At 44.5% G+C, this 22,744-nt stretch overlaps 1 protein-coding gene and 1 pseudogene across 2 annotated transcripts in view; both read left to right on the forward strand.

Moving 5' to 3' along the window:
• The window catches only part of JCAD (junctional cadherin 5 associated), a 44,293-nt gene extending 25,582 nt beyond the window's left edge, over positions 1-18,711 (forward strand). The window contains exons 3-4 of one of the 2 annotated variants that reach the window (XM_006924176.3): positions 3,419-7,185; positions 14,029-18,711. In XM_006924176.3, coding sequence (XP_006924238.1) covers positions 3,419-7,185; positions 14,029-14,063 — 3,802 coding nt within the window. In that variant the 3' untranslated portion in view covers positions 14,064-18,711. The remainder of the gene's footprint in view (positions 1-3,418; positions 7,186-14,028) is intronic. The other variant, XM_015598747.2, reaches the window with a different exon arrangement.
• Positions 11,113-11,231, forward strand: LOC112472852 (annotated as a pseudogene).
• Positions 18,712-22,744: the final 4,033 nt, after the last annotated feature.

Consider the following 22,744-nt stretch of genomic DNA (forward strand, 5'->3'; position numbering starts at 1 on the left):
AAAAAGGTTTTCCAGAATGCTTAGCTATTTTGATTAGTTACATATAGCAATTTTGGTGAAGTTAAGGTGATAATGTCACATTTTTGGACGGAGAAGAAAACTGACCATATTACTTGTATAGGTAGTTGCAGTCTGTTTATATTCTTATATGCTTTATGTCATTCCTTATTTGTCTTCTAATTTTGCTTGTGGCACTTACATAGACCAGTGACACCTCGGCATTTAAGCACAACTGACATGTTTACTGAGAAACCAGAATATCCACTGAGAAAATGAGAAGCCACGCAGTGTGGTTTCTTCCATGAAGTCGGGCACCCCAGGAAAGTTTTGTAAGACTATAAGGAGAAAGAATGGTGCTTATTAAAGTCACGTGGTTTATAAAGCCCACTCGCCATCCACTGGAGAACAGGCAAGAAAGTAGACTCTGATGCAGGCGCCTGCCACATACTTCCAAATGATTTACTTTACTCTCTCTTAATTGGGTCTATGACTTTTGAAACTTCTTATTAAGCTGCAGTTTTTAAGTCTTGCCCTTGGACTTTGCATAGAGTCTAAGATCCTATAGCCAGTAGGTGTTGAGGACTTTTAAATGGCTCATCTTCTACAGTGTTTCTCAGGCTATGGATCACAGAACATTTCCCAAGGGATGGGAGCATTTTCCAAGGCATTTCCCACCCAGGTGATCTGGGCTGTGATTGGCTGGATCACCTGGGTGGGTGGTGGTGGGGAGCAATGGTTCCAAAATGACTAATCCTTATAGAGCCTGAACCAAGAATTGCTCTGCTAAGCATTCTGAACCAAAATGTTGCTCACCCAATTTTGATGACAACAGAAGCAACAGGGAAACTGACCTTCAACCATGTCCAGTGTTCAGACAGCTTGCACCATGTATGAACAGTAAGTGCAGAAGCATTTAGGCTGCTCACAGGCAAGTGGTTTGCCTCCAACTGATTTTAAATATTTTCTACTTTTTCAACTCATAATTCAGCTTTGCTTTAAGTGGCTGCTTAACAAGTTATCGGGTAAGGGTGAAGGCAGGATTTGAAGAGCTACTCTTAGGCAAAGAAGTAATTCCGAAATAATAATGGTAATAATAAGAACAGACTCTTACCGTTTATTTAACATCTAGGGATAAATAATGATGGTTGTAAAGTTAGTGAAAGAATCCAGTCAGCCTGCTTGCACAGTGCCTGACACAGCGTAAGTGCCCAGTAAATGTTAGTGTTCAGCAAGTTACTTAACTTCTGTGCCTCAATTTCCTCCTTTGTAAAGTGGGAATAACAGGAGTTCGCACCTCAGCGGGGTGCTAGTGAAGCTTAAATAAGCTCCTGTGTAGAAGGCACTTGTATGGACCAGCACATGGTAACCACTATGTGAGTGTCAGCTGTTTGTACTACAAGTGTCAAGAAATGTTCACATGAAACCAGACCCCTAGCAGAAGACTGAGGCTATTTGAAAATCCACATCCTCGCACACACACAGACTAGAAGGTATCTATCAAAATATCTATCTCTGGGTAGAAAAATTACAAGCAATTTTTGTTTTTTGTACTTTTCTATATTTTTCAAAATTTTCAACAATGAATACATAATATTTTTATAATTTAAAAAGCAAACAACAGTTTTAGAGTTGAGACTTCTTCTACTTGGCCCATGGTTAATCAAAATAGCTGAGTGCCCCAAGCCTCCTTCCACTTAATGGTTTTTCTGTGTTAAAGTCTTAATCCCCGGTCATTTGTAGACAGTCACTTAACATTTCTGCACAGTATAAGTGTTGATTAGAGTCTGTCTTCAGCGGCATTAGAACAGTGATTCTAAACTCTGGATGCATGCTAAACTCATGTGAGGAGATTTTGAAATCCACTGGTGTTGGGCTTCTCACTAGATGGATAGGTCCAAATATTTGGGGGTGGGCCCCAGGCATTGGTAGTTTTTCAAAGACTGCTAAGGTGCAGCCATGTGATGAAAAGCCACCTGAAACTAGGCTGGCATTTACACTATGTTGTTCTGCCTGGCAGAGAGTTCTGCCCATGTACAGAGCCCCCCTTCCTCTGGTGAATCGCAGACTCAGCCCTGGAAGTATTTCCCACATTGTCTGAAGGTAAGACTCCCTGGGAGTGCTTGTTAGAAATACAGCTGCCTGGACCCTAATCCAGACCTACTGAAGCTGACTTCCAGCGGGGAAGACTTAGTAATGTGTGTCTTTGACGACCCACTGGTGATTCTTACCATCGAGGAAGTGCAGGAATTCTGCTAGGCTATGCTTCTATCTCAGCCGCACACTGGGAATTCCTAGGGACCTGGAAAAACTCTGATGCTTGGTGCCCTCCTGCCGCCACGATTCTAACATGATAGAGCTAGGATACTGCCTGGGCATCGGGAGCCGTGAAGCCCCTCCGGATTCTAATGTGCAGTCATGGTTGACAACCAGCAGCAATGATGGTCCTCATAGTGAGGTGCTGGGACAGGCAGCATCGGCATCACCTGGGGACCTGTTAGAAATGCACAGGATGTTCTGTATATCAGTGAAATTGTTCGGTATTTGTCTTTCTCTGTCTAACTTATTTCACTCAGTGTTATACCTTCATGGTTTATCTATGTTGCTGCAAATAGCAGGATTTCATTCTTTTTTATGGCTGAATAGTATTCCGCTATTTAAATATACAAACAAAACCAAAACAAACTCATAGATATAGGGAACAGATTGGTGGTTACCAGAGGGAAAGAAGGTTGGGGAAGGGCCAAAGGAGGGAAGAGGATCAATTATATGGCGATGGATAGTAATTAGACTTTTAGGGGTGTCCACTTTGTAATATATTCAGATTTTGAAGGATAATGCTGTACACCCCTGAAATGTATATAATAAAAAATGCACATCATGGAGCCCTACCCAGACCTCCTGAATCAGAAACTGGGGATGGGACCTGGCAGTCTGTGCCGTGGCAACCCTCTCATGATTCCTGCACACGCTAAAGTTTAAGAACCGCTGCTGTGAGCGGGGTTGTGGAAAGCGGGTTCCTAGACTCGCTCCCCTGCAGCTCAGCCGTCTGGACTGAGCTGGGAATGGACTCGCAGCGGCCCAAGGCCACACTTGCTCTTGGGTTTACCCTTGTTCCCTCATGTATTCAGTTACAAAGGCCTTGACATCACTCAAGTATAACCAACGTCCTGACGTTCCTGTGGGCAGCCTGTTGCTGCCACTCCTGGGCCCTTGGATAGCAAGACACGTGGCTGCCTTCCAACCATAATGAGCAGGACGTGTTTTCTTTAAAGTCAACAAGTACTCTGGTTGGGAATCTATTTTTTGAAAGTACTGATCTACGTCTGACTTGGACCACCAGTCGCAGAAGCAGAGAACTACATGTTTCTTCCGTGTGCTTCCTCCCTTGGTGTAACTTCCGTGCCTCTTTGTTTTGTAGGTTTTGTCATCAGCCCATGCTAGCGTGGTCCTCTCAGCCTCAGAGCAGTCACAGCCACGCCTATTGGAGAAGAGGACAGGAGGTCAGTGGCTTGCCAAGTCCAAGGGACCGAGAAGACCTGGAGGTCAGAGGAATGGCCCAAGCCCACAGTCTGCCCGTCCACGCGAGGGAGGGTCTATGGGAAGTTGGAGGAAGGACAGAGAATGTGATGAAGAAAGCAGTTTGGGAAGAAGAGCTGAGAATGGCGGGTCCTGCCAGGTGGCAGAATGTAAGCCTGGAAAGCTGGAACCAGCCGAGGAAATTAGGGAGGCAGATGTCTGATGGTGGCGGGGAGAAGCTGTTTCAAGATCTGTATCCATTCATACGAGGAGAACATGTGCTGAATTCCCAAAGCAAAGGCAAATCCCGGTCGTTGCCTAGAGTTCTCTCTCCCGAGAGCTTGAGTTGCATGGACATTCCGTTAAGTGATGGGCATTTGCCAGGTGCCCCTAAAACGCAATTTTACCCTCCAAATGGTGCACCAAATTTGGAATCCACCAGGAACCCCGAGAAGGGTGGCTCCTGTGTCCCTTTATCTCGGCCGAAGTTTGGGAGACCCCTCAAGCCTCCATCCTATGATACCCGCCCACATCCCAGGGGAGGAGTGGAAAACAGCGACTGTGTGGACAGCCAGCAGCCAGACCTGAGTATTTCCTACCTGACCAGAACTGCCGACCCCAGGCAGGAGCTCTGCCTGCCCGACTCTGGTTTGGAGCCTCCGGTGTACGTGCCTCCACCATCGTACAGGTCACCACCCCAGCACATCACAAACCCCTACTTGGAGGACGTGGCGCCCAGACCTATGTGTGATGATCATCGTCATCCAATCGAGGAGGCTGCTGCCAGCTGTCAGCTTCCTCCTGGCTCCCTCGGGGGTGGGAGTCAGTACGGTGCGAGCCCACGCTCTCCCCGAAGTTTCCCGCAACAGCCCCATCTCACCACTGCCTACGACGGCTCTGTTCTGTACATCCCCTTTGACGACCCACGGATACGACACATTAAACTAGTCCCACCCCAGGGTTTCTGTGAAGAAACAAAGGTGGACGAGAAATTGTACCGCTCTGGTCCGGTCTCCACCCCAGAGCCAGCTCATGGCTGCATGTACCGGGATGGTGCCATTCTGAACCCGGAGAGCATGATGTCCCCATCAGGGAGTGAGAGAGGCCCTGCCTTCGGCCATCCCAGCCCCCGGTGGCTGTGGGGCCAGCTCCCCAGGGATGGAGAAAATGGTGGCTTTCCTGACCAAAGTGACCACTGTGTTATGAGAGGACAGTGGCCTGACGTGAGAGGCGGCCAGCGCGGACAAGCAGAGAGCCAGGTCTCCGCTCCAGACCCACAGGGCGAGAGCACCTGCGAAACCCGAACCAAGCTCAAAAAGTTTGAAACCGGGATTCAGACCAAGAAAAGTTCAAAGAAAAAAATGAACGAGACGATATTTTGTTTGGTTTCCATCCCAGTTAAATCAGAATCACATCTGCCAGATATAGATACCAACAACAATGACTTAAAACAGAGTGCTGATAAAAAGCACGGGCTCGATAAGACCACAGTTCTGCAGGAACAAAGCTTGCTGAGCATGTCTTCCACCGACCTGGAGCTGCAAGCTCTCACAGGAAGCATGGCTGGGAGAACAGAGTTCCAAAAACAAGATCTAGGGGAACCAGAAGACAAACAAACAGATGACCTCAGATTTATTCACCCTACGAAACACAGAGAACTCAAGTATTCTGGCTCGTGGCCAGGGCACCAGTACAGAGATCAGCAAACACAAACTACTTTCGCCGAGGAATCCAAAAGCCTGCAGCCCCTCCCTGGTGAGAAGTCAGGAGAGTCACCTAATGCACTGCTGACTCCAAAATTCCTAGACCCTTCTGCCTCCACAGCCCAGAAGCACATGGTGTTAGCTTCTAGTGACCAAAACCAGAGGCCAAATGCTCATCATCCTAAAGGTCAATTGTCCCTGCACCCTTCCAGCCACAGTGCTTTTTCAAGGACTAGCTCGTCCATAAACCAGGCCCCTGTGCCAAAAGCAGGCCAGAGCCAGCCCTGCGTGGACGGCCGCGGACATGGAGCCAGCCCCATGCCCAGGGGCGAAGTGGTGAAGGGGGCGACCACGGGCCCGTGCAACAGTCAGCAGCCGTTTGGTCAGTTTCTTTTAAAACCAGTTAGCCGTCGTCCCTGGGATCTGATAAGTCAGCTAGAAAGTTTTAACAAAGAGCTTCAAGAAGAGGAAGAGAGCAGTCAGAGCAGCAGCGGCAGTGAGGACAGTGAGGCGGAATGGCAGTTGGAATGGCACGCCGACGCCACGCCCGAGAACTTGGGCTTCAGTGAAGACAGCCAGGAGAGGAGAGAGGCGGGACCTCCGAGGAGGCTGGTGCCGGAGGAGCCCGGGTGGTGCGGGAGAGTTAAGAGTAAGTCCGAGAGCTGGAGTGAGGAGCAGAAGCCCGCAGCCCTCCGCCCGGAGGCCCGTCCTCTCTCCCCGGGCCCCTCACGGGCAGCAGACAGCAGAGGCGAAGCATTGCTGTCAGCCCACGGACGCTTGATTACAGAGAAGAGAAACCAGGAGGTCGAGAAAAGAATGAAGGAGCTAGCCGTCAGCCCAGGTCCCGTGAAAAGAATGATGACTTCTAGGCCACGTGACACAAAACCAGTGCCCCCATCCGGTCCAGCTAAACTGAGGGAGCCCCAGGAAAGGCAGGAACTCCCCAGTGTTTCAAGTTCTACGGAGCTGAGCAAAGCAACCCCGCCGAAGGCGGGGGAGGAGGGTGCCACCGTGGTCCCCCTCTCTCTTGCCAGCAAACCCCGAGGCCTCTCGGCACCCGACTTGAGGTCTGTGGGGCTGACCCTGGCACAGGAGCGGGGTGCCAGTAAGTTTTATGAGTCTTCAGGTAAAGCGAGTGCGCTAGAAATCCCCCCAAATGAGTCCCTTCAAGCTCGGGCTGTGAGGATCCTGGGCATCGAGGTGGCCGTGGAGTCCCTGCTGCCAGGCACCAGGAGAACGGGACAGAGCCAGCCCACTGAGCCCGATGGCAGTGCCCAAAGGCCAGCGTCCCCCAGGGAGGGGCCGATGTCCAGCCCATCACAGCCGGATGACCCCACAGTGTCCGCTGATGCTTTTTATGGCAGGAGAAAGTGTGGCTGGACGGAAAGCCCTCTCTTTGTAGGGGAAAGGGACAGTGCCCGACGGGCTCCCTGGGCTTCTGAGGGCTCCAGTGTGGACGAGGCTGTCCCCAGCAAGGCCCCCGACCTCGAGCCTCAGCCCAGCACCCAGGAGTCCAAGCCCATCATTCACAAGGGCGTGGGGACAAAACCACCCTTCAGGTCCACTTTGTTCCACTTCATAGAAAGGACTCCGAGCGTGGCAGGCTCGGAAAAGAGGCTGAGAAACACTTCCAAAGTGATTGAAAGTTTACAAGAGAAACTGGCGTCCCCGCCCCAGAGAGCTGACCCTGACCGCTTGATGAGGATGAAAGAGGTGAGCTCCGTGTCTCGGATGAGGCTGCTGAGCTCCCAGAGCGCTGACTCCATGGAGGAGGCGGAGGAGGCGAAGGCCGAGAGGGGCCCAGGACTGCCGCCAGGGAACCTGGTGTCTCTGCCCACCTGGAACCTGGCTCGGAAGGCGGGAAACGGGCTCTCCGCCTCCAAGGGCACCTTCCCGCAGGAAGGAAACGGGCATCTGGCAGCAGGAAGGGAGAAGAGAAATGCGGACCAGGACTTCTGGTGCCCAGGTGAGGAGTCAGGAGAGCGGGCAGGTGTTCAGTGTTAATTTGGTGTCCTTGGGGCATAAAAAAATACCAGATTGGTGGAAAATGAAAACCTGTATATTCAGGAAAGATCAGGTTGACCTTGTGAATTATTGAAACAAAAGATTCTTCATTTCACAAAGAATTATCTAGAAGCTTTCCTTAAAAAAAAAAAAATCAAGATCTTGTAGCGTGTTTTAAATCTTGTAGTTTATTTTTAATCTTGTAGTGTCTTTATAAAAATTATCTGTGTAGACAACTATATAAAATTATCCACATAAACAACTTTTTGGGCCCCTTACTGCAAAGAGGGAATCCATACAGTATCCGGCTTCGGTGCGGGCATCTTGATAAACCTTGTAGGAGGTCGTAGCCTTCGCATCTCCTAAAATAACAAGCATTCACCCAGATAACCCCCATTGCTCCCTATTACCTAATAAGAAAAGATATACCAGGTTGGTTAAATAAACTACCCGCCCCATGATGCTGTGTCTCACTTTTCCACCTTTCAAACTTCTTCGCCCCTCATTTTTATCGGTTTTCGCTACCACACCATTTATGAAACTTTAGTAGGTAAAATTAATAGTTTGCACTATCTTACTACCGCACCCCTAAAAAGTTCACTCACTCATTAACTCTGTTTCTTAAAGTCCTCTAAGTTCTGATTTTGAAATCCCAGGTGAGATAATTTTGGCACCAGCATCCTGCAGGCCCCTGGGCTCTCCATCCTCTCACCTTAACGTGTCTTCAGAGCCTTCTTCGATACATGACGTTCACAAGGCAGGTCCCCAGTGACAGTAACAGTGATTTTCCCCAAATGCAATTTCACTGTTTTGGCTTTGACACCGTTTTGGCTTAGGCATTTTTCTTCAGGGGCTGGGGATTATCAATTATATGGCTTAGAAATGATTAAAAGAAGAGGTGAGGTAGTTATCAAAAGGTATCTGTCATAAATCACAGAATGGAAGGGACCTTAAATCGCTACAGCAGGGAGAAGACTGTGCCCCCGTGAGGTGAGTGTGGGAGAGCCCTCAGACCCCAGCTGGACTTCTGAGCCAGGCCCTCCCACCCAACAGGGCGGTCACCCCTGCCCTGCTTCTCTGTTTCCTATTTTGATCCAAGAATGGATTTATTTATCTATTTACTTTTTCCATGAGGACAGAAGTCATCTAAACATCTCCATTTTTAGAGTTCAAAATGTCAGTATTTCTTTCAGCTTCCTCTCTCTTCCAAATAGGTTTGAACTTAGTGGTGATTCTTATTTATTTCACACATCCCCCCACCATCAGCAGCCATCAGCTTGTTCTCTATATCTATGGATCTGTTTCTGTTTGTTTTGTTTTGTTTTCAGATTCCACATATAAGTGAAATCATATTAGTATTTGTCTGACATTTTTCTGTCCTACATTTCATTCAGCATAAGGCCCTCAGGGTCCATCCATGTTTTCACAAATGGCAAGATTTTCTTTTTTTGTGGTTGAATAATATTACATTTGTGTGTGTATCAGATTTTCTTCATCCATTCATCCATCGATGGACACTTAGGTTGCTTCCATGTTTTGGCTATTGTAAATAAAGCTGCAATGAAATGTGGGTGGATATATCTTTTCAAGTTAGTATTTTCATTCCCTTCACATAAATACCCAGAAGTTTGTCTTTCTCTGACTTGTTGCACTCAGCTTAATACCTTCTAGGTACGTCCATGTTGTCACAAGTGGCAAGATTTTATTCTTTTTTATTGCTGAGTAATTTCCTATTTTATATAGGTACCACCTCTTCTTTATCCATTCATCCCTTGATGAACATCTAAGTTGCTTTTCTTGGCTATTATAAATAATGCTGCAATGAAGATAGAGGTCCATATATCTTTTTGGATCAGTGTTTTTGTTTTCTTCGGATACATACCCAGATATGGAATTGCTAGGTCATATGGCAACTCTGATTTTAATTTTTCTGAGGAACCTCCATACTGTTTTCCATAGCGTCTGCACCAATATACAATCCACCAGCAGTTTATTGGTGTTCCCTTTTCTCCACATCCTCCCCAGCACTTGTTATTTGTTGATTTTTTTTGATGATGGCCATCTGACAGGTGTAAGGTGATACTTCATTGTAGCTTTAGTTTGCATTTTCCTGATGGTTAGTGATGTTGAGCATTTTTTCATATGCCTGTTGGCCATCCATGTGCCCTCTTTGGAGAAATGTCTATTCGGGTCCTCTGCATATTTTTTAATTAGATTGTTTGAATTTTTGGTGTTAAGTTGTATGAGTTTTTTATATATATTTTGCTTATTAACCTCTTATCGAATGTGTCTTTTGCCAATATCTTCTCCCATTCAGTAGTCTGTTCCTCTTGTCGATGGTTTCCTTGGCTGTGCAAAACCTTTTTAGTTTGATGTGGTCTCATTTGTTTTCTTTTGTTGCCCTTGCCCGAGGCGATATATCCTAAAAGATACTGCTAAGACTGATGTCAAAGGGTGTACTACCTGTGTTTTCTCCGAGGAGTTTTATGGTTTCAGGTCTTACATTTAAATCTTTAATCCATTTAGAGTTTATTTTTGTATACGATGTGAGAAGTTGATCCAGTTTCATTTTTTGCATGTATCTATCCAGTTTTCCCAGCACCTTTTGGGGAAGAGACTGTCTTTACCCCATTGTATATCCTTGCCTCCTTCATCCTAGGTTAATTGACCCTACGGTTGAAATAAGGTTGAAATCCAAGGATTTAAAAGTAGATGGAAAAGATCGCCCTTTTCAGCCAGAAGAATTCAGAAAATTTTTTTTTTAAATAAAAAATCTACTTGGCACTTCTTAAATTTTCCCAGAAATGCAGCATGATTCTTAGGAGTGTTAGCTAATGTTGCTTTGTTCCTTAGGAAAATATGACATTATTGAAATAACTGATTTGTCAGGGTCCTCTGGTATCATCTCATTTGATAAATTTGGTCTTTGCTGAGGACAAGAATACTAAGAATGTGGAACCTTTGCCATTATGGTGGAAAAACTGTTATGTGGCCCATTTTTTGAGCTGTGGAGATTTATTAGGCTTCAGTGTGATTCTTCCTCCCCCAATGCCCCCCAGAACATGCTCACTTGCTTTTAAGTGCTAGTTAAAAAGACATCGTAGGCTTTTAAGTTAAGGATGATTTCATCAGTCCTAGCTTGTCCTGAAAATTATAAAGATTTTAAAATAAGACACATCCCATTAAAATAAAACATCAGTTTGTAAAGATTTCTATGTCTCAGTCCATGGCCACATATCTCAGGCAGTATTTTAGAACATAAAATTTTTTAGTTCAATATTTTGTTGAAATATTTTCAACAATATTTTGTTGAAAATTTCTTGTTTAATAGAATATTTAGATTCCGTCGTTTTTAGCGTGACCATTTGGGGCATGAATGAAGTGGATAGGTATCTGAAAATACCTACATAATGCCAATTTAAATTTTAGTCAGCCGTTAAAAACACCTCCCCCATGACCTTATTATTTTTCTATTTTTTAAACCATAGTTACTGACAGGTAGAAATTTTTTTTTCTCCTTTTCTTCTAATGCATTTGTTAATACATAATAAAATGACCAAAAATCCAAAGGCAGAGAACTACTCATGATGACAGCTACCTCGGGCATTCTTAAGTCACTGCATGACAGATTACCATTAGGGAGGGTTTCTTACAAACGCAGTGGCCCAGGTGAACCTCTGTTGGCCTTTCATGGGATGGCCATCAGGCCTCAATATTAAAACTGGTCCTTTAGAGAGGTCATATGACTGCAGCAGTAAAACTTTTAACATGTTAAATTTTCTACTCTGTTGCTTCACAAATTAGAATAAAGCCTTGTAACTTTGTTGCCAATAAACTTTTGGACTTCCATTTTCTTTGATACATTTTATCATTTTAAGCATAAAGATCTGTTCATGGCCATGCTACCCTGAACAAGCCGGATCCTGTCTGATCTTGGAAGCTAAGCAGGATCAGGCCTGGTTAGTACTTGGATGGGAGACCACCTAGGAAGACCAGGTGCTGTAGGCGTAAAAAATAAGGGATTGTAAACTGACAAGGTCCTGTGAGGTCAACCAAGGGTTGCCTCACCTAAAAAATAAACAAATAAACACAAGGATCTTTATCTCCATCCCAACCTCACCCCTACCTTTGTCACCTCAAGGGGCCAATACCAGTTTACTGCTCCTGAAGGCACAGCCCACTTAAGTTCAGATTTTGTTCTGGAATTTTCAAACAATAATGTATCCCCACCCCCCATACACACACCCTCCATAACTTCATTATCTATGTTGTATTGTGGTACCTGTCGTATCATAAAGTATCTTTATTTCAGCTTAAAGATGGGCATTGTAGCTAATTTCTTTTCAGTGGTCTTTTTGGGCTCTGGCTAAGAAATCAGCAGCTCAAAACCGATTCCGGTGACATCTCTACTGGGTGGGTTATGTTTCAGATCAGAATATAATCCCAGGCACTGATAGAGTTCAGGACCTGTTGGTTCCATCAACTTCCATTGTCTCCCCTCTTAATACCAGTACAAGAAAGAACAAGGAGAGACTGTCTGCCTCAGGCCTCAGTGGGGAAAATCTGGGATGGTTGCATGATGCCACAGAATGCTGTTAGAAGGCTAAGTGTCAGCACTGCTTCCAGGGCGGGAGCTTTCAGGGGTGCTCATACACGAGCTCTCCACCAGGGCAGGCCTTAGGCCTTAGTGATTCGTCTTCACCCGAAATATTGCTGACAGGAGCCAGGATTCCAAATACTCGGGTAACCAGCCTGTTCTCTGGACCTGGGCTGGCCAATGGAGTAGTCCCCTGTCAGTCATCTATGGCTCCTGAGCTCTTGAAACGTGGCTCATCTAAATTGAGATGGGCTATGTATATAAAATATGCACCAGAGTTCAAAGGCATAGTACAAAAAAAAAAAATTTCAGAATTTCTCAGTGATTTTTATTTTGATTACCTATTGAAATGATAATATTTTGGATATATTTGATGAAATAAAACACATCATTAAAATTAATTTCACCAGTTTCTTTTTATTTGCTTCACCATGGCTACTAGAAAATTTAAAATAGTGTTATGTGGTTCATGTTATATCTTTATTGGACCTAGACGCTCCGTGATCTGAAGAAGGGGCTGTTGTACAGAATTCTTGTCCTGCTCTCTGTCCCTGAGCCTTTAGCTTCAACAGTGGGGCACTGGGGTGCAGGCATGTTCTGTGGACATGTCTCTATGTACCTGGCCATGAGAAAGCTGGCCAGTGCCCAGCATCTGTGTAATCTGAGGCTTAATAGATGCTCAACCTTTTCTAGGTCTCTCAGCCCCCGAAACATGCGCTTTCCGCAGTGTCACTCATCGGTGACCACCCACCTTATTCTCAGTGGAGAAAAAGACATCTCTGCTGAAGGCAGTCCCTCTCAGTATCAGCTCACGGTGAAGCTGACTGAGCACAAGAATGTGGCGCTCAGCTGCTAACATCCTACATCGTTCCACTGGGTAGTGTTATGTATAAGAGCTCAGAGGGCACTGACTCACATGAACGCTGCCTGCTTTCGCAGATGGGCAGTAAATCACATTTGAGAAGCAACAGACTCCTGTCCCCAAATGCAGGACTGTCATATCTGGTTTATAATGAATGACTCAGAGTGCTCTAAACGCTGTCTTGGCTGTCACACTTGTAGTATCAGATCATAAATATATCATGGCTAAGATGAGAAGGTGTAAGGAGGATGTGCTGCTAGAGAAATTGGAATCTGTGTGGTCATAATCATGCACAGTGTCCAGATGACTTGAGAAGAGATTGTAATAGTTTTTATAGCTATCGAATTGTATCATCCTTCCAGATTTCTTATGGGTATTTTCTTAAAAAATTAAGAAACCTGTGAGCTGCTGTGGCAGGAATTTCTGAACATAGGAGGCAGGCGTGTGAGCTTCAGGTTTGCCTGGGCCCAGAGGCCTGTGAATCCCAGGTGATCAGACTTAGTCCCGCTGGCTGCAGCACTAATGGCAGTTTAGGACTATTGCTTTTTTTATATGGTGTTCCGATTGGGAAACCCAGGATACCTGGGTGGGATTTTCTATTGTAGGCTATAGCAGTGATCCCCAACCTTTTTGGCACCAGAGACCAGTGCTCCTATGAGAATCTAATGCCTGATGATCTGAGGTGCAGCTGAGGCGGTGATGCCAGCATTGAGGAGTGGCTGCAAATACAGATGAAGCTTGCTCGCTCCCCGGCCCGCCGCTCACTTCCTGCTGTGAGGCCTATTTTTTAACAGGCCATCTACCTGACCCATACTGGTCAGCGGCCTGGCGGTTGGGAACCCCTGGTTATAAGATGGATCTGTGTGGCAGCGCTACCTGCTGGCTGGTGTAGGTCAGAGACAGGAGGCCTCTTATTAAGGTCACACAGTCAGAATTTCAGGTCCCCAAGTCTTCCAGGGACAGCATTTATCACAAAGACACACTTTAAAGCACACTTTCATTAGAGTTTAATTCATAAAAAAATAATGAAACAGTCCCTAGCATCAGCCACTGCCTGTTATCACGCATTGCTTTTAAAGTTGATTATGTTTATTATGTTTCACATTTTTCCATCTGTGATTAGGTAATGATCATATAGGTCCCTATAACACAGCCTTTTGTTAATAGTTTTTTTAGTTCTTAGTGAAAAAAACAAGATTGCTAAAATGTCTAAAAATGAACTTGTTAGTTTCATAGTTTCACCTTTGTGGATTCGCTCCCTAATTGTTTATGGCCTGAGGATTAAGCAGAAAACAGACCAGTTGAATATCTCACTGATTTTCTTTTCTATCATTTCTTTTTTGCAGATTCATACGACCCTAGCAGAGTGGAGAGGGTGTGATGAGCTGCCGCTGAGGTGCGGGCTGCCGCATTAGTTAATTGAGTGATCTCTGATTTTGCCTGTCAGCCGGCTTGCCTGTGTATCAGCTGGAAACTGATACACTCTGCACTGTGACATCCGTTACCGCTGCCACCAGGAAACACGTCATCCCTACAGAATAGCTTTGTGGAAATAAAGCAGTCGTCCGTTGAAACCATCTGTTTTTATAGCATGAAGAGTTAATACCTATATTTAGAAAAGAGTCACCCAGACTCTCCTCAGTGATGGATTTAGCCATCATGGTTCAATGTGGCAATTTGAACATGGATGACATAGTGAATGATTTTGAAAGGACGGTGAATGTCATAATTTCCCCTTTGCATTTCCAGGGCTGGCTGTCCATGCTCATGTCATTGCCTAGTGTGTCTGCACTTTGAGTTTAGGGAAATGTGAATGAATATATCTGATCCATTTCTAATCAATTTGGCCTTCTGCTGCTGGAAGTAACTTTACTTATTAAAAGCAATATCTTTTAAGTCCCTAAAACTTGTACTATAATGTACTAAGAGTATTATTTATCCGGTAATGAAATGCTTTGATCGTTTGCAAATATGCCATCATCTGCTTTGCACTCAGTATTAACTATCTATTTTTATTTCCTGTATGGATGTTTAGAAATTCTTTATATGAAAAATAATTGCTGGTTTAAAATAGACCATTTTAACAAAGTAACTATATTTCTTTTTATAAAATGCTATTTTTCTATGATGTAAACAGTTGTTAGGTGGCAGATTTTTAAGGAAGTATTATTTTATTTAAGAGTCTGTATCCCTTTGTGTGAGAGGGACCCAGAGAGGGTTCACGCTTGCTTTAAGCATACATCCCTTACTTTTCACAAAGAATTTTTTACTAATGTAGCCGTAAGGTTATCTGTGGAAATAACCCTCTCAAAACTCGCCAACATCCCTATGACAATTTTTGCTTCCATATCCACTAAAGTTACCAAAAAGTATCTTTTCACCTTTGGGGGATCTGTGGAGATCTGCCCTGAGATTATACTTTCCTCTTCCCCACCCCCTGCCCCTTTAAGAAATATGTATTTTTATCTAGAATGATCCTTAATTGGTCTCTGCAGATTTTTTAAAGTGCTAAAGATATATGTATGCCATTACAAAAGCATTATGAGGCCTATGTATTCTGCTGTGTTTACTATTGCATTAACCTGCACAAAGGTTTTACATTTTTTATGCATTTGTCCCTTCTTTCTAAGTAAGGTATTCTTGTTAGCTGACAGATTTTTTGCGTGGTTTCTTGTCTCCTACCACCCTCCCTCCCTTGCTTTCCTTTCCTTTCCTTCTTTCTTTCTTTTTTTTTTTAATTTTTGAGAAACCACCTTATCTATTTCTAGACATTTCAAATTCCTAAACTGTGAATTGTTGGGTGGTCTACAATTTGGCCCTAAAACGACTCCGACTGGATTTTCATGGCCTGTTTTTATCTGTACCATATGATTTTATTTCATAAGAACTTTATGTATTTGGACTGTAATAAACAACACAGAACCTTAAGTAATTCTGAAAAATCTTTTCAGATATGCTTCTCTGCAGTCTTGGTTCTTACCTATTCCTCACAGTCACTTCTTTTCAGATTTTAGCTCTCGTTTTCACAACACGATGAAATGGGCCACGTCTCCACTAAAAATGGTTGAAACTGTTTTCCCAGGAAGAGTTTAGTAGGGAAGAAGTCGATTACTCTGTCGTCGTTGGTGAATCACTTAAGTCTTCCGGTAGAACTCAGTAGAACTCAGTGAGGGTGGTTACCTGGAGGTGTTGTGGGGGTTCTGCTTCCCTCTTTAAATGCAAGTGGAAAAAAGTATATGTGTGTATATGCAGATATATATGTGAATATGTACATTTGGCGCGCACACACATACATATATATATTCACACACATATTTTAACTCTATTCTGACTTCCTTTTAAATTTTATTGATCCCAACTTAAGACTTCTTTTAATCAAAAGAATTAAATTTTAGCTTATTCCTCAAGAGAAAGACAAGGATCCTAAAAAGAAAAAATTAGTGTACCTTTTATGTAGCACAAACAAACTAAAATACAATACTCTTCTGTTTTGTTTTATTCTAAATTGTTGCATCACGGCTTTCTGAAACCATTTTGAATTTAGTTGAAATTATTAATATTGATACTTTTAACCTTAATTTCTAGAAATCGGCCTACATAGAAATCTTTTTGGGGGAAGGTAACTCTGAAAATTTGACTTTTAAACTTGCATATTCTGAGGCAAATAATCCAGTCTCTAATCAAAAGTAGCTTCCCCAGAACTTAACGCTAATTATTATTTTATTATTCATATTTCTCATATGTACATAACTCTCTGTTATTATTTGTGGCTGGAAAAAATTCATATTTTGTGTTTGTCATTGTTTTTCTCATATGTATGACTTATTTTTGGTGTTTAATCATTTGGGCGGTTATAAAATTAAAGTTCTAATTTTTACCATTTGGACTAAAAATTACATGAGGAATTACATATGAAATGTATTTGTATTTCTTAACTTGCAAAAGAAGGGGAAAATGTTGGTCATGTAGCTCTAATTACCTTTTGGAAGAAAATTTTCGAATGATTGAAAACCAAATATCTTTATCATCATTTTCGACTTTATGTTTCCGCAAACCACAGAAAACTCCTCCCCAAAATGCACAGCCCGACTGCATCTTCAGAATTCTTTTCCATGTTTTTCATAATTATTTGGATTTCCTTAAGAGTCCCTGCGAGATCTCATCTACTCTCTGAGATCCTAGTGTCCATACTAGAATTATAGGTTGAGGTTTTGAATCATGTGGAAATGCTAAGTGGATCTTTTCCTATTCCAATTGACTGTTGGCGAAGGATTGTTGTTAATAGAAGTTCAAGTGCTTAAACACCAACGACTCTGAAACTAGACCCTGACCACCTTTTGCGGGAGCAAAATGACTTACTCTAAAGCAGTTCGGTTTAGAACTTCTGAGGAAAAATGATGAGCTGATCCACTGTTGGCACAGCTACTTCCCAGCTCTGAGCGTAATGGACTGATGGAAGATGGGACTAACCTGACATTTCGTCTGTGACCCCCAGAGATTATGTATGTGTGTTTTGGCTATTTTTTGTCATCGTTTTGTTTAAAATGATTAAATAATAGACAGTTGTCAAGTTAACATCTTTTAGAAGATGACCAGTGCAGCAGAATTCTCTCTCTAAATATGTGAGCTTAGAGAAACAGTTCCAATTTTCTAAGTTCTTGTGAGCAGTTGTTTTAGTGTTTGGGCCATTGTTCTGCCAGACTCCTCTTTGCAGGGGAGATGAAGTTTGAGGGATAGAGTGAGGGGTGGGAGTGAGTTTCTTAAGCTGAAGCTATTATAGTAGGCCTTGGGGATTTTTGCATTTTCTTTCTGTTTTGCTTTTCGCTGCAGATTCTGTACATCTGTTTGTGGGAGGAGAGTTGCTACTCAGAACAGGATTTAAGAGACACATTGCAAGTGACCTCTGAGATTCTGCACGTGGGAGGTCCTTTTCCCGGAGTGTGGGTTGGTCCACTCTGGGACCCACCAAGGGAAGAAGGGGGAGATGATAAAATAGCATTAAAAAAGAATGGTCTCGAACCTGTACGTTAAGGAGGTAGTTAAGACTAGTTAAGACTGTAATTCAAATGGAGGCCCCTTGGGAAGGTCGCTGTGGCCTAGCAAACGGCCCGTCGAAGCGGTCCTTGGGGTCGTCGGCAGTGCGGCAAGGCAGGCAGAGCGCTCGCGATTCCAGGCTTTGACTCATGAGAGCCCCTGTCACAGTCGTGTTTACTGCGGAGGACAGGGAGGTCCTCGTGCTGTGGCCTCTGACTGAAACCTGAACTCCAAGGCAAGCCCAGCTTTCATCCCAAAGCCTTGACTGGGGAGGAGGAGGAGCGCTGTCCACAGAGCTAGCATCCTGCCCGTGCGGAAGCCAGGCCCGCCGGGACTTGCCGCGGAGCCACGGGGGCGGCGGTCCCTCTCCTGCTTCCCTTCCGGCCGCCCTGTGCCAGGGCTGCGATGTGTGCCACTCGTGTCACAGAGCGAGAGGGGGACAAAGGCAAGTTCAGGTCGGGAAGCACATGGCAGAACAGAAGTGAAGACCGCATGTCCCAGCCAAGGAGAAAAGCAGTGACCCACAGATTATAAAAATCAATGAGGTGCACACTCTCCACCTGAGTCAGCTGAAATTCAAGCCCTCACACTCAGTCCTCACAGGAAAGCTAAGCAGAAACATCTCAAAAAAAAAAAAGAACAAGAACTTCTAAAATTTGGTGAAGACAAGACCCTGTAACCCCACAGAAACTTCGCATCTGTTCAGCACTTCTTTGGGCACCATTAACATCCAAGGGAGGTAGAGAGGGTCCTGGGAAAAAGACAAATGGTAACGGCCGGTAGCCAGCTGTGGTCATAGCCTGAGGAGAGGCGGTACCAGAGGCCTTAACTGATGAGAGGTGAAAGTGGATGAAGACTGATCACACCAGCAAAGCAAAGATGAATGTCTTCGAGGAGCTCTTGTATTTCTCTGCACAATGTAAAGACTCTTGCAACTTCAGGATGGCTGACCTGCTCAGTAACACACATGTTCCAAATAAAGATTTTGCATGAAAGTGCCCATGTCCATTGTTTCTGGCTATGGGTGAGAGCTGCCCTGTAAGCCTGGAAGGCTGTCCCCAGAGGGCAGCAGGGGCACAGCTCAGATGGCGTTGGTAATATGGGGCAGGTGGCTCAAAGAGTCCCAGCACCTTTGGGCATTAAAGCTTCTCTTTGCATCTCCCACAAAGGATGGCCGATGTGGTGGAAAAAGGCATAAGATCCATTTGGGAAATGGGTTTGAGTTTTGGCTCTGTCACTAACCATGTGGCCTTGCACATGTCCCTTCCCCGGCTCCTGTTTTCTCATCTGCTTCTCTTACTCCTTGAATTTAAGAATCAAATGCATAGAATAGTCCCTGGCACACTGTGGGTATTCAGTGCATGGAAACTGAATGTAGACCTGCATCTGACGGAGAAAAGGCAGCGTGGAGGTTTTAAATCCAGGCCTTGGTCTTCATTTAAAGATTTATCTCTATTTCTAGTATCACAGTTCTGGAAGCAGAGGCACATTCGGTACCCATCACGCTCTCAGTTTGTTTCTAGTAGCCCAATAAATATACAAGCTGTTATTTCTGAGTTTTAAAATATTTGCTTCTTTCCAACTTAAGCTCCTTCTCTTTCCCATTAGCCTTTGCAGACGGTTGTCCTTGTCCTCCTTGCTTCCACGTGTGTGCATCTCACAGCTCAATTCTTCTAGGGCCCTTGCAGATGTCCGAAATTTCAGACCATGTTGAGATGTGGGTTTTAAACTAAGAGCTATTCCCAACTGGTTGACAATTGAATCCACATATTAAAATATAGCTGAAAAATCAATCCCTTGACCAAATTAATGCTATAAGATGAAATACATGACCTAGTAATCAGGGGTTCTAGTCCTAGGCCTGGCTCTGCATTACAAGCAGTGACCGTGGCCACCTCCCCTACTGTCTCTGAAACACTTCGCATGTAGAGAAAAAGTGGTTTCTTGCATATATATATAAAGTTTATATATAAGGTTTATATATATATATAAACCTTTGAGTCCTGGTAGGGTCCAAGGGTAAAATGATTTGAAAGCTACGGCCATACATGGTCCTTTTCCCATTCCAATAACTGATCACGCTACTCTCTCGCCATAGCTGTGGACCAGCCAAGGGACTGACAGTATTGAATTCTCTCCAAACACATTTTTCTTAGGTTGGAGTAGGGCACTGGGGTTTTCATGAGCTGGGCAGTCAGTGTCTATATAGACTGCTTTGATCACAGTTTTGCTGCTTGGGGTCCTTTAAATGCACTTAGGTTCGGAGATGTTTGGGTCTCACCATCTACGCTTCTAAGCGTACCCTACACATAAATCTTACCCCAGGTGGTCAGCTTGTATTTCACAGGCTGGAAATACTGTTGGTCACCCCATTGCTTGGCATTTGGGGGGCAGTAGCTCCATGGAAAACTAAGCAACAGTCCTCCCAGGCCCAATAGGCCTTCGGTTTGGCTTCACCTGGAGAACCCAGCTCCTACTTGAGCTACAGAAGGTTTGTTCCTGATCACATAGATGCTCCATTTACTGTTTTTATCTCTTGGCTGCCTCCCTTCATCCTGTGCTTCCTGCTGTGTTAACTGTGGGTGTTTTTACCTCATCTAACCCCGCTGGTGTATTTCTAAGGTTATAATAGCAGGGTCACCTTGTGGAGAAGTAAACCCAGAGGTACATTTACCTAGAGTTTCTTCGGAGTGTTTAAAACAAATGCTCAACATAGGGATGCGAGGAACACAGGGAGACGAATGTCGTTGGGTCCCCACTATGTTCCAGGTATGACACGTGCATCGATTAACTTAATATTGTTTTACAAAAGACAAATGGGTCCCGAGAAGACAAATAATTGCTTGCAGATGCAGCTGGCAGCAGAGTAGAGATTCAAACCTATTTTTAGACCCCAAAGTCCATGCTATTCATCTTAGTTTACTACACTCCAGGAGGATGAGAGAATGATCTCCCAGTGAGTGAGGAAAGTCAAAGGTAACGGCTTACGATGCTGACTGCATTTGTTAGGATTAGGTTCAGCTGCTTATGTCAGAAACTTGGGAACAACACTGGCTTAAACACGATGAAGGAGATGAAAGCTTATTTCTCTCACACTTCAAAGGAATCTAGACACAGGAAGTCCAGGGCTAGCACATGAGCTCTATGGTAACTGGGGAGCCAAGGTCCTCATATCTTTCTGTCTAGCATCCTTATACCATAGCTTCCCTCCTCAAGGTAACTTCATGGTCCAGAATGGCTGATAGAGAGCCAGCCATTTCAGACTCTTTCCAGGTAGTTGACAGGAGGGAGAATTCTTCTCGCAGACGAGTTAGCTTTCTTTAAAGAGACTTCCAGGAAGTCCTGCACTCTTCTGCTTAGATTGTATTTGCTGGAAATTAATCTCATGATCAAATTAAGTGCAAGGGAGGTTGGAAAACGTAGTCTTTTTTTTTTTTTTAACTGTGCACCATTGCAAGTCTGAATAAAATAAAAGTTCCACTATCAATAAATAGAGTGCAGATAGTTATTGACTGGCAACCAGTAATCTCTGCCACATTGAAACTGCGGCCGGGCATTAGCTCCAGGGTGGATGGATGCTTACCAGCCAGCAACACAGAACAGTTCATGTGCCTCCCAGGGCTCTGTGGAAGGCTTTGAGATGGGAGCCTTCTGGCAGCACTGAAGATTTTGTCTCACCAGAGACTAAACACGTTGTTTCAAATAGGGAGTTTTTAAGCGTGCCTTTCAACCACGAGGTAACCATGAAGCTGAAAGGGCCAGTCCTTGTAAGTAGCCACTTTTGCTTAGGGTCTGCCAAACGCAAACCCTCCCTTTCCTGGGAGATGCACCTTCAGGGGAAGGAAATGATTTTACCACATTGGTGCCCTTGGTACAATGGGAAAATGTGAAGCAACCATCAAACACAGGAGTTTAGATGCCAAGTTTCTGAGTCCTGGCAACAGCAAACTCTATTCATCCTTCTCCACTCTCCTGCGGACACTCACCACACCTTCTGCAGAGGCAGAGGCTATGGGTTCTGGGCTGTCTACATCAAGGATCCCAACAGTCTTTGGGAGAAGCCCCCACGGTGGGTGGGGCCAGGGCCACTGGTGGGTAAGACTTGTGGGGGGAGGCCACAGCCAGCAGCTCCGGAGATGGAGGGAGCAGCACAGCCTCCTGCACCCTCACTGGAAAGTCCCCAAGAAGGGCTAAGCCATGCCTTCTTGTTTGGGATGGACACTCGCAGCCTTCAAAACCCTGCAGTTCACCACAAGGGAACCAGAATTAGCTCTGGGTGGTTTGGACAGCAGGTTTTATCACTAAATTGTCCACTTTTCTAATTATTTCAGCCTGGATCAGTTGCAAGGGAGGAGTTCTGAACCTTCTTTTCTGGTTATTGAGATTTTTATTTGTATCTCTCATAAAGAAGATGCAGCCCAGAAACACTTTTTTGTGGAGGAGGCGGGGGGTCAGACTTCATGACCAAAGGCAAAAATGAAACATGAACTACAAGAAAACATTTAAAGATGCCAGGGGGAAAAAGTTGTGGCAAGCAGCAAAGTTCATGCAATATAAATTATCATGGCATAAGATATTTTTGCGGAGGGACTATGCCCCGGGGGGGTCTCACTCTAAGAGATTGCAGATCGGTTGTGATTGGGTGGGCTCTGCTAAGCAAGGGAGAGTCGGGAAAAATTGTGACTCCTATATTTCATCAAACCTCAGAGATACACCATTATTTGTTTCATCCTAAAACATGGAAGAAAATGCTATTGATTAAATTATTTCTTGCCTCAGATTATAAATGAGTCCCAATATCAGAGGCGCTAGAATGTGGAAAAGAGATATGCCCATATAGTTGGTGAAATACGGTAACTAACCTTCATTCCTCACTCTGTCCAAAGCACACCTCTCTGGTGGGGCCCCTGCTGGGCTGGTTCTGGAATGGCCCTGGAGGACCTACATCCAGCAGCTCCCTGCCATCTGCACAGGCAGCAGAGATTTGAAACTTGGATGTGTCTTTCAATGCCTGAAGCTTGTTGAAAG

The sequence above is a fragment of the Pteropus alecto genome, unplaced genomic scaffold (assembly GCF_000325575.1).
Source record: "Pteropus alecto unplaced genomic scaffold, ASM32557v1 scaffold269, whole genome shotgun sequence".
NCBI classification, from domain to species: Eukaryota; Metazoa; Chordata; class Mammalia; order Chiroptera; family Pteropodidae; genus Pteropus; species Pteropus alecto.